Below are 14,233 nucleotides of genomic sequence, written 5' to 3'. Positions count from 1 at the left end.
CAAACAGAGCACAATTTTGGGACAACCTCTGATAATTAAAGTCAGTGGTTCATATTTCTTGTTTGTTCTTAAGATGGGGTTTCACTGTGTAGCCGTGGCTGGCTGCAAGCTAAATATGTAAAGTAGGCTGGTCCTGAACGGAAGAGATTCACATGCCTTTAATCTCTCCCAAGTGATTACCATCATGCCTGTACCATCATGCACCAGGAGATCGGACTTTTAATGAGAGCGCCTCAAGAATGGAAAATGTGCCCTGTTACCACAATAGGTAAGAGGCCAAATGATCTCAAAATCAGGCAGGATTTTGTCCACAAAGCAGCTGGTCCATAGATACAACTCAGAACTGGGGTAGCATTTAATTTTGACAAGGCACCAACATCCAGAACCATTTACAAATTTCCTTTAGTATGAATGGTTATGCCAAATACAAAGAACCTCCCCCATGAACAAGATCTTCATGGCTTCAGACAGCAAAGCAGAGAAAACAGGAACAGGCTAGAAGCCTTCATTTCTGAAAACTTCTACTTCTCAAGGGTTGAGATTCATAGTTACTCTCTCTCTCTCTCTCTCTCTCTCTCTCTCTCNACACACACACACACACACACACACACACACACACACACACACACACACACACGGTAGCTTACAGCTGTAACTCAAGTTCAGGGAGATCCAATACCCTTTTCTGCCCTCTGTGGGTATAAGTAACTCTTAAAAGAAGCCAACATTCATGGCCTTGGGTGTGTCTGTGTCCTGCCTCCTGGGCATCTTTCCCTTACACCTCACAGATAAGCTGTATTAACATGTCTTTATCACCTTTGTTCTGCTTCATCTCAACAGTTCCATTTTAACCCCAACCATCACACCAGGGTCATACTCAACACACACTAACATTAGTATTCTGGTTGGCCACCTTTCCTTTCCTCAAGTTACTATTTTAGCTTCTTGTTTATGTTCTGAATTATTTTATGGTTATTCTGGTAAATATAAACATCTGATTTCTCCCTTGCCCCTCTTCGCACAATCATTTAGGTATATTAAAAAAACAAACTTAAAACTCATCACATTTTTGGTAAACAAAATTTAATGTAACCATATAGTCAAGTAATGTTTAAAAGACATTAGATACAACTTTTAAAAATTCAAACTATGGAGGAAGTGCAATTAAACAAAACTATAAGCATTACTGTACTACATTACTGTACTACTGCTGAACGGAGAACAAGGACATGGAGAGCACTCCTTTCTTCACTGTGAGGATTCCCTCTAGGCAATGGCTGTGTGGAAGTTACAGAAAAGCACGCACACTTGTTCAGTTCTGAAAGCCTTCGATAGCTCTGGAGACCCACACTGCAGGAGCGGGAGTGATGAAGAGGAAGTGTTTTCTCAAGGAGAAGCCTGGAGCAGCACTACTGATACAATGACAAACAGAAATAACTATGCATACTCGTCACTATTCCAAATGACCTTTATGAGAGCTCAGTGGGTATTTATTTATCTGAGGATTTCACAAAGCACCTAGGTACCAAAAGTTAAACATGTAAAACTCCAAGCAACAACCTTAGTTAACATTCTCTTTCTGCCAAGCAGGCAGCTGCTATTCACAAAAGCCTTAGAACTCACAGACAGAGGCAGGATTGCCACTGGCTCAAGGTCAACCTGGTCATATGCTGAGTTCCAGGTTAGCCAGGGCTACATTAAATCAACCAATTGAAGAAACAACCAAACAACCCACCCAGACCACAGACAGAAACCCACGCAGCCAAGCATGGTGGCACAAGCTATCATCCAAGCACTTGGGAGATATGACAGAATGATTGGAGTTCAAGATCATTTTCAGCAAAACAAGAGTTTTAGGCAAGCCTGGGATCTATATCACCCGGACTCAAAAAATAAAACAAAACTAGATCCTCAAAAACCAATACTGAGGTTTATCAGACTGAAATGGCACTGGGTAGCTTAAGGCACAAACATTAAAACAAAACTTCTTTGGAACAATATATGAAGTTTTGACTTCACTTTCTATGTTATGATCACCTTTAGCACTATATAAGTTTAATATTTAAGGCAATCACACACATGTAAAAGGTCCACATACAACATTTTAGTGATACTTATTTTTATGTGTATGTTTTGCCTGTACTATGACAGTTTGCATATCATGTATATGCATCATGTGTGCCTGTAGAGGCCAGAGAGTAGTAGAACCCCAGCGACTAGAGTTACAGACAATTGTTAGCCACAATGAAGGTGCTTGGAACCCAAGCCAGATCCTCTGCTAGAGCAGCAAATGCTAGTGCTTGCTCCTAACCGCTGAGCCATCTTGCAACCCGCTTACAAATAAAACACTTTAAAATGTCTAAAATATTTTGAAACATCTCTGGTATTAGTTTATACTCCTGGAAGTACTAGATGTGGCAAGACACCTAGCACTAGATGTGGCAAGAAGCATAATTAGCTAGTCAAATCTATTGCATCACAGGTCAGCGAAGCTGCTTCATTCTGGTTACGTGATACGATGAATTTTCATGTTGGTTATGTGGTTTGGAACATAATAATGGATGAAATGATATCATTCCAGCTTTCTACACAATGCTAATCAATGCCATTACTGTTTCTCACATGGGAATTCATGTGGCCAATTCTGACCTCAAACTGGCTCTGTTGCCATGGCTGTCCTGGAACTTTCCTGATCTTTTTGTCCCACCTCCCAAGGGCTAGAATCACAGACATTGCCACCACACTCAGCTCTGTACCACTAACTCTAGCAAGACCAAATCGTTTTAACGAGTAATGTCTTGGGTTGACTATGAGGCAGCCCACAGGAAGCTTCCGGGCATTATCTTATTACTTGGTACCACATGAAGTGTGTAGGATGTATCCTTTCAAGACGTTAAAGGCACACACAAATAATCCAACTCCTGTTCTCTCTTCCTGTATGTGCATGGGCTCTGAGTGACTTTTAAAAATCTACTGTCAGATCAGGAAAAAGCAGCACACACCTGGGTTGGACAATGACAAAAGCAGACAACCTACCTTTGTCTTTCCTGAGTTTCAAAATGGGGTCTGACAGCAGACGCAGAGACAGTTCACATTCACCAGGAGAGTGTGCCGGCTCACCAAGCACTGTCATCTTTCCAAGTACAATGGATGTCTAACCACTGCTAGAGGTGAAATTTCTGAAACCTATCAGTCTAGAGCCATCAACTAAATGGTGAGAGCACTTTGCACACCGACGGGCGACTCAGACAAGCCAATGCCCTCCCTGAGCGTTAGCGTCCTTTAAAACCTGATTCCAATGGGGTAGACACCTGGATCCCAATCATCCATCTATGGAAAACAGCTACGGAAAACCCATTTCCTGTTAGTCACGTCAGTGTGGGAGAGAGCAGTAGACAGGGAGGAAGTCAGGCCACCTTGTGGAGTACATGGAGAAGACTTGAAGGAGGATTCAAGTTCATGAAAATGTACACAAAAACCAACAGTAATTTTCTGTTGATTCCCAAAACACATGACCTTCCCAACTGAACAGCCACAAGTGGTGTTTGCAAACTTCTCTCCAGGTCTGCTTTCTGACCCTGTAACACTGTTGTTACACAGATGCACAGATCCTTATGACCAGATCTGCACTTTCAGATGAAATGCTTATTTTAGAAAATGGTCCTGGCTTCCTCTTCTAACTGCAGCTCTCAGAGGCAAAGAATTGCTAAGAGTTTGAGGCTAGCACAGGCTACAGAGATCCTGTCTCAACAATAAAGAGTACTCTAGAAATGTTCAAATTTAGTCTTATGCAATCGAATTGTATATGATCAACTAATTTTTTTTTTAAGATTTATTTATTTATTATATGTAAGTACACTGTAGCTGTCTTCAGACACTCCAGAAGAGGGCGCCAGATCTTGTTACGGATGGTTGTGAGCCACCATGTGGTTGCTGGGATTTGAACTCTGGACCTTCAGAAGAGCAGTCGGGTGCTCTTACCCACTGAGCCATCTCACCAGCCCCTAATTTTTTAATTTATACAAATTTCTGATAATTAAACTGCAAAAACCATTGGGTGTTTGTGATATATGTACACAGTTATACTATCTACATATAAACACATACACATCCTAACTTAGAGGCTCATATAAACATCACCTATCAGAACAAAGTCTGCCAATTATGGGATGGCAGAATGAAGATAGTCTGACTCTAGGATGGTTGATATAGCCCTTTTAATACATTTATTATACCCTAAAATTAATTATTTTGGGGGGACATAGTTTCTCTGTGTAGCCCCGGCTGTCCTGGAACTCACTCTGTAGACCAGGCTGGCCTCGAACTCAGAAATTCACCTGCCTCTGCCTCCCAAGTGCTGGGATTAAAGGCATGCGCCACCACTGCCCGGCAAAATTATTATTTTTTAAACCAGGGCTTACCACTATTATTTATCAAGGATTAGCAAAGGTAAGTAATTAAAGGAAGTTAAAATATCAACTGGGTAGCTTTTAAAAGTTAATTTTCTAGGATTCAGGTAATTTCTGGTAACTTTTAATATAATTTGTAACATAAAAATTAATTTGTTTAAACAAATTCTGATTTTCAGGATTTTTTCCAATTTACTGCAATAAACATGAGAATATATGAAAGATAAACATTGTAAGATACAAGTAGATAATACTTTTACAACAGACAAAAATACTAAAATACAAATTTACTTTGACCAAGTCTTTTATATGTATTTATGAATGGACATGATCTTACAAATATACATGAGAATAACAATTATCGTTTGTAGAATCCTAAGCATTTATAAAACACCTTTGTTCACACACTTTACTGTTAAGAATTTCTGAACTAAACAATTTCCATTCTCTAACAAAAGCATAATGCAGATATTTACTATAAAATTACAGTACAAACACCCTCAGTTTTACATACATCTGTTGCTCACCTGACAGATGATTTTCTGAATTGTTTTTATAGCTATGTTATATCACTTAAAATTTATGACTTGAAAACAATTTCCTAAGTGTATTTTTTAGCATTTTTCTCAGAATTTAGAGCCCAACGTAGCATGACTCTTAAAAAACATTTGCATTATCCTAAGATGAGGAAAAAGTTGTTTGCCAATGCTAGGCTCCTGATAACTGCCTGCATTTGAACAGAAATCTAATGACACCATTGTCATTGACAAGGAGTATATTATAGTGAGAGACTGGGAAGCTACACAGCAAGCCACCTGCTGCAGCCCAGGGCACTGGAAGTTACAATAATTAGTTGTGCTAATTCCTGCTGTATTCACTTATGTTTCTAAGAAAAATTTCACATTTCCCTTTACAAACTGCTAAGCTTTACAAAATGGAGGTGAAAAACCTAGAGGGAAAATTTAATAGAAATCTGAAAATGATGATCAGTATTTTATATAAATAAAAGAGCTCTCCCAAATAAGAGATTTCTCTCTGGAGACCGGAATCGCTGCTGGTCAGAGTTACAAGTGAGAGGCCCCACTGCTGTAGGATATTAAGGAATCAGTCAACCCTCCTAGCCTAATAACTGCTCACAAGGCAGCAGAGAGGCACTCACAAGGCATCACACGAGTTAGGTCCAACTCTGCCAGGCTGGGTAGGAGCAAACCTGTTCTTGTTTTTCTTACAGCAGTATTGCAAATGCAGTTTTGTCTTAAGATATATTTCTTTTATACACGTGTTCCTGTGTGAATTTATGTGCACCATATATTTATAGATGCCCAGGGAGGACAGAAGGTGTTCGATTCCCTGGAACTAGAATTGCAGAAATTTTGAGCTACCTGATAAGGGTGGGAACCAAACCTGGGTTCTCTGCAAGTGCAGGAAGTGTTCGTAAACACTGAGCCATCTCTTCAGCCCATCTGGTTTCTTTTGATGCACTTCCCAGATCCTGGATACAGGTCTGCACTACCATGCCTGGGAAACAGATCCTGAACAGAGACACCTGCCTTGCTCTGTAAAAGGGATTTCAACTCCTATGTTAGTTTAAAAGAAAGAAATTCTTTAGTGGACGCACAGATGAGTCATTAAATACCCTGAGAACCAAAGTGGATCACATTTTTTTTTCTTCAATAGTAATTTTAATTTTTCCTTAGGGACTAATGTATAATTTAAATCTCCTTACTTTTACATCTCCTACATAAACTCACAAAAAGTATTTAATATCAGAGAATAGTCTATAAAGTCATAAAATTTGGTATTCTATGGTAGCTGAATTGTCACTACACTTTTACAATTAGAAAAAACACCAAACAAAACCCCAAAAAGCCTTCAATAGAAATAACCAGTATGGATATAGTCATTTCTTGGGGCTTGAGAGATGGCTCAGTGGTTAAGAGCACTGTCTGTTCTTCCAGAGGACCGGGGTTCAATTCTCAGTACCCACATGGCAGTTCACAACTGTCTGTAACTCCAGTTCCAAGGGATCTGATCCCCTTCTACCAATGTACATAAAGTTAAATAAATTGTTAAAGTGAACAAATGAACAAACAAACTCATTTCTTCCTCTCACAATGAATTCTAAACATTCTTAACATCAGGCAATTCAACCAAAAAAAAAAAAAAAAGCTTCATTCATGCAATGTTCTCTACATAATTGACAAAAACAGGACACATTCCTGAAAATTGGTTCACAAGTCCCTAAGAAGTTTACACTGCCTACCCCACATAGTATTTCAAAAATGCCAAAGTATAATCATAGGCCAAATTATGACTTTTTTTTTTCAAAAGACAAGGCCTTATTGTGTAGCCTTTGCTAGCCTAGAACTCGTTATGTAGACCAGGCTGGGTTCAAACGTATAGAAGTCTGCCTTCTGAGTGCTGGGGTAAAGGTGCACTGGTCTCACTCAGCCAACCTCCCACCCCCAGTACAGGAAAGGATCTATGACAGCTTGAAATATTGGAATTTGGGGTCAGAAAGGCATCGGATTATTTATTTCTTTATGCAAAGGAGTTGAGTTCTCACGTGGTTGTTTTAAAAACTTTCCTCTTGGATTGGCGTTGGCTTCTTGTGTGAGGTATCCTGGGTTTAGTTAGAGCTTAAAGCACTTCTCATTGTATCTATGAATAGTTACACAGCCGTGGTAGGACACTGGCCTGGGCATTGCAGCCACTCCTGTGATGATACTTGTCGCAGGATCGTAACAGAGAATAGTATCTGTGGCTTCTCCATTTTCCCGTCTTCCACCCAGGATATAGATTTTACCATTACAAACAGACATACCACAGTTTTCCTGTTTAACCAAATATATAAAAAACAAACAAAAAACCAATTAACTATTGAAGATAAAGGATTTGACAATAAACTGAAAAAGCATCAACATGCATTAACAAAATATAAGAAAGGGAGACGTAACATCCCTTTTGCCCAACTCCTGTTGTATGTTTGAGTGTTGATATTTACATGAATGAAGTGAATACTAAGATGATTTGTTACTAACAGAGGCCTAGAGGAGACTGACAAGGCTTTCATTCCAGTATAGGAAATAAGCATTTAAAAAACCAGAGCAGGGGCTGGAGATGGCACTGTGCTTAAGAGCATCTGCTGTTCTCCAGAGGACCCATGTTCAGTTCCCAGCAGGCATTCTAGGGGATCCAACACTCCTTTCTGGTATCTGGGGCATGGGGGGCGGGGAGTACTTACACACATGGAATGCATACACACGTGTGTACACACACAGACACCTCAAACCATAAGGGGACCTGGTAAATGCGTTTCTGGGTAAAAGATGCTTGCTGCCAATCCCAATAATTGTGTGTTCCATTGCAGGACCCTCATGCTGGAATCCTACATGTTGACCTCTGACCTCCACATGTGCTGTGACACACACACACAAATGTGTAAAAAAGCCACGGCTTCGCAGTGATGACACACACTTTTAATCCCAGCACTCAAGAGGCAGGCAGGCTGATGTCTGAGTTCAAGCCCAGCCTGGTTTACATATCGAGTTCCAGGACAGCCAAAAGACAGAGACAGAGACAGTGATTGGGGGATTGAGGGGGGAGAGCACAAAGCAATCCCTCCTTGGCCTTTTAGCTGAGAACAAAGCAAAGATGAGACATCAGAAGGTCTAGAACAAAGTGGCGAGCTTTAGAGTTTCTCAGGAGGCTTCTTAGTAAGGGGACATAATGAAATCTGTTGGAAAATAACTGGTAGCAAACTGATATAGAGAAGCTATAACAGTTAGAGGACAGAATTCTAAGGACAGCTTTAATGTGTGCTTGTCTCTGTTAGAGACAGTGAAAAAACCTAGCTAAGGATTCTGAAACATCAAGATAGAGACAGCATGAGAGAAGCAGGCAGATTCCTCTGTAAGTCTGAAACCTTGGTGCACCATGGACAAGGCCACACAGCGGGTGAAAACAGGCATTTGAAACAAGATCAATCGTAAGCAGTAAATGAAGTAAGTCAGGAATAAACTAGAGTTAAGCCATGAGACTTAAGAGGAAAAAGATAAGAAACTAAAAACAAATGAAGAAATGACTACTAGTGACTTGTCTTTGGAGACTGGGCATGCAGAACTGAGGAGGGTGAAGAAAACAGATCTGTGAGTTCCATGCCAGCCAGGGTTACAACATGAGACCTGTTTTTGTTTTTTTTTTTTTTTTTAAAAAAGAGAAGGAGGAGGAGGAAGAAGAAGAGGAAAAGGAGGAGGAGAAAAAGAAAAAGGAAGGAAGGCAAGCAAAAATTTAGCCAACTAATCAAACTAAGAAAGACAAAATAGAGCCAACAAGTGAAAAAAGAAAGAAAGAAAGAAAGAAAGAAAGAAAGAAAGAAAGAAAGGGAAAGAGAAAAAGAAAGGGAAAGAGAAAAAGAAAAAGAAAGGGAAAGAGAGAAAGAGAGACAGAAAGTTTCTGGATGGACAGATGGAAGGAAGGAAGGAACACATTTTGGGAGGACAGGCTGGAGAGAGGGTAAGGATACCTCCTTCCCTTGCAGAGGACTGCAGTTTGGTTCCCAGCACCCCCATCAGGTAGCTGACAACCATCTGTAACTGAAACTACAGGGCACTGGCCTGTCTTCTGGTCTCTCTGAGCACTCACATTCCTGTGCACATACCAACACATTCACTCCATTGTGCTGTCTCCCTCTACATCATCTTTACTGATACGAGGAGAGACAAAGTTCTAGCCTTTGGAGCAGCATTTTGGTAATAAAAGGAGGATAAGCAAAGCCAAGACCCCGGAAGTTGGGAGCCTTTCTGAAATAGCAGAGAAAAAGGGGAGCTGGGGCTTCAGGTAGAATGTGTGGATGAATGAGGTATGAACATAACCACTTCCTTTATAACAAAACAACTAATAAGACTACAAACAGAGAGCCATTTTTCTCCTTTTCTGAAATATAAAGAGAAAGGGTAGGAAGACTAGAATGAAATTCTAAAAAAGGTAAAGGTTGGATTTTTTTAAACCAAAAGCCTAAATATAGCCGGGTGTGGTGGCACACACCTTTAATCCCAGCACTCGGGAGGCAGAGGCAGGCGGATTTCTGAGTTCCACACCAGGCTGGTCTACAGAGTGAGTTCCAGGACAGCCAGGGCTATACAGAGAAATCCTGTCTTGAAAAACCAAAAAGCCTAAACATAATGGATACTTACTGTTGGGCTATTGAAAGGTAAGTTAGTTTGCTAAAGCTAGTCCTTGGGGCAGAGCATGGATCTGGGTAGAGTGTACCTGGTGTCATGAGGCTCTGGACCCAATCTCAGCACCACAAAAATAAAGAAAGAATAAAAATAACTCCTTGGGAGGAAATTTTAAAATATATGAACTATTTGAAAAGTGAGATTCCAGTAAATAATCACGTCACTTGTTCCCTCTTGTATTTCTGTCTGGACTCTCTGTGCTTTTACCTGCCGGCTGAATGTGTTTTGTACATGCATCCAGTAGTCTTCAACGGGATCGTAACAATACACTGCCTTGGTCAGCCCACCAGCTACGTAGATCAGGTTGTTTAAAGAGACAGCTGTGATGCACCTCTTGGCAATAGGGATAGCTGCACGAAGTAGCCAAGAATTGGTTTCTGGGTCATAAGATTGGACCTAATAATACAGAAAAATATGGAGTAAAATTTCTATATAAATATGCAAATCTGCTTAAAAATGTGTTAATATGTAGAAACATGGTTAAAAATTAAATCCTGTTAATTCAAAGAATTAAATGAGGTTACTCTGATTAATAAAATTTATGTATTAGGAAAAGTTTTGCTTCTTGGTCAAGGATAAAACTCCTTTGTTTGAAAAAAAAAATCAAAGAAAGGCTAATTTTTTACCATCAAACATAAGATAGTAACAAAATGTGGGACTGTGAAAGGTAGCCTGTTTTCTGGTTGAGCTAGGTTTAAACCCGGGAGACCCAGCAGATTAATCTGCAAGGGATGCGGAAGGCCTGTTTGCCGTGCTCCCAGATATAGGCTCCTGACACAGGGACCCAGCTCCATAATTCTGTGGCCATCAGTCACATAGGCTGTCCACACTCCACCCCACAGTTACCCGGCAACAGACAGGATGGCCTAGCCACTATAAAAGGAGCTACTTGCCAACCCCGCCCCCCTGCTCTTACTTAACTCTTGCCTCTCTTTCTTGCCCTCTTGCTCCCCCCCTCTTCCCTTCTTTCCTCTTTCCATGTGGCCATGGCCAGTCTCTACTTCTCTACTCTTCTCCCTCTCTCTGGCTTTCTACAATAAACACCTTAAAACCATGGACTATCTCGTCTCATTGGGACCCGCCACGCTGGAACAATGGAGCAGGTTGTTCTCAGAGAGCTGTTCGTCCAGCTTTCCAAAGAAAGCCTCTCAGGGTTCCCAGAGGGTCTCTACCACATTAAGCCTAGGACTCTCCTCCCCAAGGGAACCAGCTGGAACTCTCTCCTCCCTGTCCTTTTCCCTCCGGCCCAGGGCCAGAGCCCACCCACAGGCTCACACTCTGTTCTCAGCTCTTCTGTGGTGTCTGTGGTGTGAGCCAAACAGGTTCTGCAGGGACCTCAGACTGCGGCTCCCCACCACTGGAGTGGATCCTGAGGCTTCCCACAGACTGATGCACTATGGGTGGGTAGCGACATGGGGTGTGCACTAGTCAAACTTCCTGCGTCTGCCTCTATGAGTGACCCTAGCCCTGTGTTGGACTTGACACAGGACCCCATTATTAACCCACAACAAAATACACACAGAATTTTTTCCAAGAGGGATGGCCTCTAGGTTGACTTATGTACACTAAAATCAAGTCTTAAGTTTCTCTGAAATTGCCTCATGTAAATTGACTATCATTTCTTTATGCTTTTAGGGAGTCCTTACCTCAGAAGAACAGCAAGCAAGCTCAGTTTAGTATATTTTTAATGAGCATAAACTCTGTATGTATTGTCACAGTGCCCATGTGAAGGTCAGAGGAGCCTGCAGAGTGGCTGCCCTCCTATATTACAGGATCTGAGGACTTAACCAGACCGTCAGGTTTGGTGGTTGGCACTTTAGCTACTGTGACACTCACTGGTGCCATAATACTTGATGATATATTAACATTTAGTAGGAAAATGATTTGAAATTTCATTATCACTGCTAAGCCAATTATCCATTGGATACTCTTCCCTAGAATAAACATGATGTCTACCGAAATGCCAGGACAGCACATGTTCTTCTGTCCCAGAGCTGGGTGAACTGCTGCTATTTGGGCCGTCCTCTGTTCACACTATATAGGCAATCTTCCCTCTTCTTTTGTTCCTTTCAAAGGTTTAAAGAAAATGACCTAGTTGGAAGCAGTATAATTTACCTTTGCTCATTAATTTTCTGTGATGTATGTAACTTTTAAATCCTATAGACGACAATAAAGTTTAACCCTGAGATTAGCTCATTTCAAAAAGGTTTAATCCCATTTGTTACACATAGAAAATCACTGGCTGCATTATGGTATCACTATGGCAACTTGGAATTGAATGCTTTTCCCCTCAAAGAAGAAAATACCAGACAATTTTTAAAAGATCCCTCACATTCAGTATCCTAGCCATCTATCTATTCAAGAGACCACCTGTCTCTCCCTTTTGTACATAGCATGGGTAGTTTCTCTAAGCATATGTCTTACCTTATCAGAACAAGTATTATCATCAGGTCCTCCACCAATCACAAACAATTTTCCTATACAGCTTGTCACTGCAGGAGAGCTCACTGCTTCCTTAAGTGGAGCAACTTCTGTCCAACGATTTGAAAAGGAATCATAACACTCTACACTGCTAAGTCTGTTTTGCCCATCATAGCCGCCAACAACATACACCTATACATAAAATACAGGGAAAGGAATCTTAATTAGCAAGTCTAAAATGTTTATCTGCTCTGTTAAAATTAGAGAATCTCTCTCATTCAAGGACTTAGTTCAATTCCCAGCAACCACATGGTGGCTCACAACCATCTGTAATGGGCATCTGATGTTGTGTACCCACATACATGAAATTAACAAATCTTTAACAAAACAAACAAACAAACAAACAAACATATGAACAAACAAACAAACTCTTCTTGCCACATGTAATTAACTGCGAAGTCCAACTGGGTCTTCCAAAGGATCTCTCACACCTGCCCTTCCATTTGTTCTCCATCATTACCATTTATCCAAGGGTCTGCATCATTTCATGTTCCTCAAATCACATGCCAACCTTCTGCAAACATCACCAATCAATCCTTTAACAGAGCATCAGTGAATGCTTAAGAGTCGAGCTAAACTTCACACTTTGTAATTTAAATCTGGCCACAATTTAGCTCTGTGCCTCTGTGCCTCCACAGTAACCAATGCCACTTCTGTACATTGCACTTTTCTCATGTGCAATGTGACCTTGTCTTAAAAAAAGAAAAAGAAAGTGAATATGGGCTGGAGAGTTAGCAGTCGGGAGCTCTTGCTGCTTCTACAGAGGACCCAGGTTCTCTTCCCAGCAGCCAGGTCCAGAGGATCTGACACCATTTTCTGGCCTTCAAGGGCACAGACACATGAATACACACAACAAAGAACACAATCCATCACCACTACCACCCCCAACACACAGAGAAAGTAAACAAAATGTGTTGGAGAGTTTATCTTCGTTTTATCCCCTCTTGCACAAATAAAGAAGGCAAAATAATACTACTTGAGATAACCATTTTTTCTGCTTGATTGCCAAATTCAGTCAAAGGGGAAAGTTGTGTGGCCTAGACACTGGCCTGGTTTTGTAATCTGACATAATGCTTTTCTAGTTCTTAAGCATCTGGATTCCAGTGTGTGAGAAATGTGCTGTACTGCTACAAATTTGAAATTGGGAGAACAGAATATCTATTCAAAAAGCACAGTGTCATATTGTTTATGTCTTTAGTTTATCTTGGTTAGTAATGGAAGGAAATATCATTCGAAGCCAAAATACCCAGAGGGAAATGCAAGATGCAGCTGTGGCATTTCTTTTGGACATTCACCAGCAGAAATAATAAAAAGCTTTTTCTCTTACTTTCCCGAGAAGGACAGCCATTTTGTGGCGCCATCTGCCTTTATTTAGAGAAGCGACTCTGATCCAGATGTTTAGCTGTGAATTATAAATCCAGACGTCACGGCTGTTGATTCTTCCACCTTCAAATGTAAAACAATGCACACGTGGTAATATCACTTGAGTACAACCAGAGGGCAATGCCACTAACACAGGTAATGAAGCCGAATTTTCCTGTTCAACTCAAGAAGTTCACCTTCTATAGCTTAATAGAAAAAGTTACACACAGCAGATTTAAATTCTGCCAACTCTTATCTTGAAAAATAATGACTGTAAGGTCCAAAATAATAAATACAGAAAGTGGGTTTTATAAACCAGGCATCCCAGATAAGCACAAATAGGGTAATTCTAAAGATGTTGTAAAAACCACAGAAAATCAGGTGTATGACCAGAGCTACTCACTGGGTAGTAAATAGCAATCAGCAATAACTGCTGTTAATCAACAGGCTTCAAAGCATAAACACCAGCTATACTTTTCAAATCTGTCATTTTGTCTGACTTTTAGGACTACATCATGTATAATAAATATGTTCAAGTTAATAATTTTTATAGGTAAATTCTAATTGATAAACTTGGGGAGAGAATTTTAGAAAACAAGCAAATTAAACATATTTAATTGTATGAATACTTCTAACTTTACAGTTTACAATGATTCTTAAAAAAAAAAAAGAAAGAAAAAGAAATGATTCTTAAAAAAAAAGAAAGAAAAAGAAAAAAAGATAAACCATAACTTCTACAAC

General features: G+C 40.3%; 1 protein-coding gene across 3 annotated transcripts in view; it reads right to left on the bottom strand.

Moving 5' to 3' along the window:
- Nucleotides 1-4,338: 4,338 nt before the first annotated feature.
- The window catches only part of Klhl24 (kelch like family member 24), a 28,542-nt gene continuing 18,647 nt past the window's right edge, over nt 4,339-14,233 (bottom strand). For all 3 annotated transcript variants that reach the window (XM_021185338.2, XM_021185340.2, XM_029470418.1), the window contains 4 exons: nt 13,458-13,576; nt 12,074-12,262; nt 9,857-10,045; nt 4,339-7,243 (listed from right to left, as the gene is read on the bottom strand). In XM_021185338.2, the coding sequence (XP_021040997.1) occupies nt 7,043-7,243; nt 9,857-10,045; nt 12,074-12,262; nt 13,458-13,576 (698 nt within the window). In that variant the 3' untranslated portion in view covers nt 4,339-7,042. The remainder of the gene's footprint in view (nt 7,244-9,856; nt 10,046-12,073; nt 12,263-13,457; nt 13,577-14,233) is intronic.

The sequence above is a fragment of the Mus caroli genome, chromosome 16 (genome assembly GCF_900094665.2).
Source record: "Mus caroli chromosome 16, CAROLI_EIJ_v1.1, whole genome shotgun sequence".
In the NCBI taxonomy this organism is placed as follows: domain Eukaryota; kingdom Metazoa; phylum Chordata; class Mammalia; order Rodentia; family Muridae; genus Mus; species Mus caroli.
The sequence above is the reverse complement of the archived record's forward strand: the minus strand, read 5'-3'. Positions and strand labels throughout refer to the sequence as shown.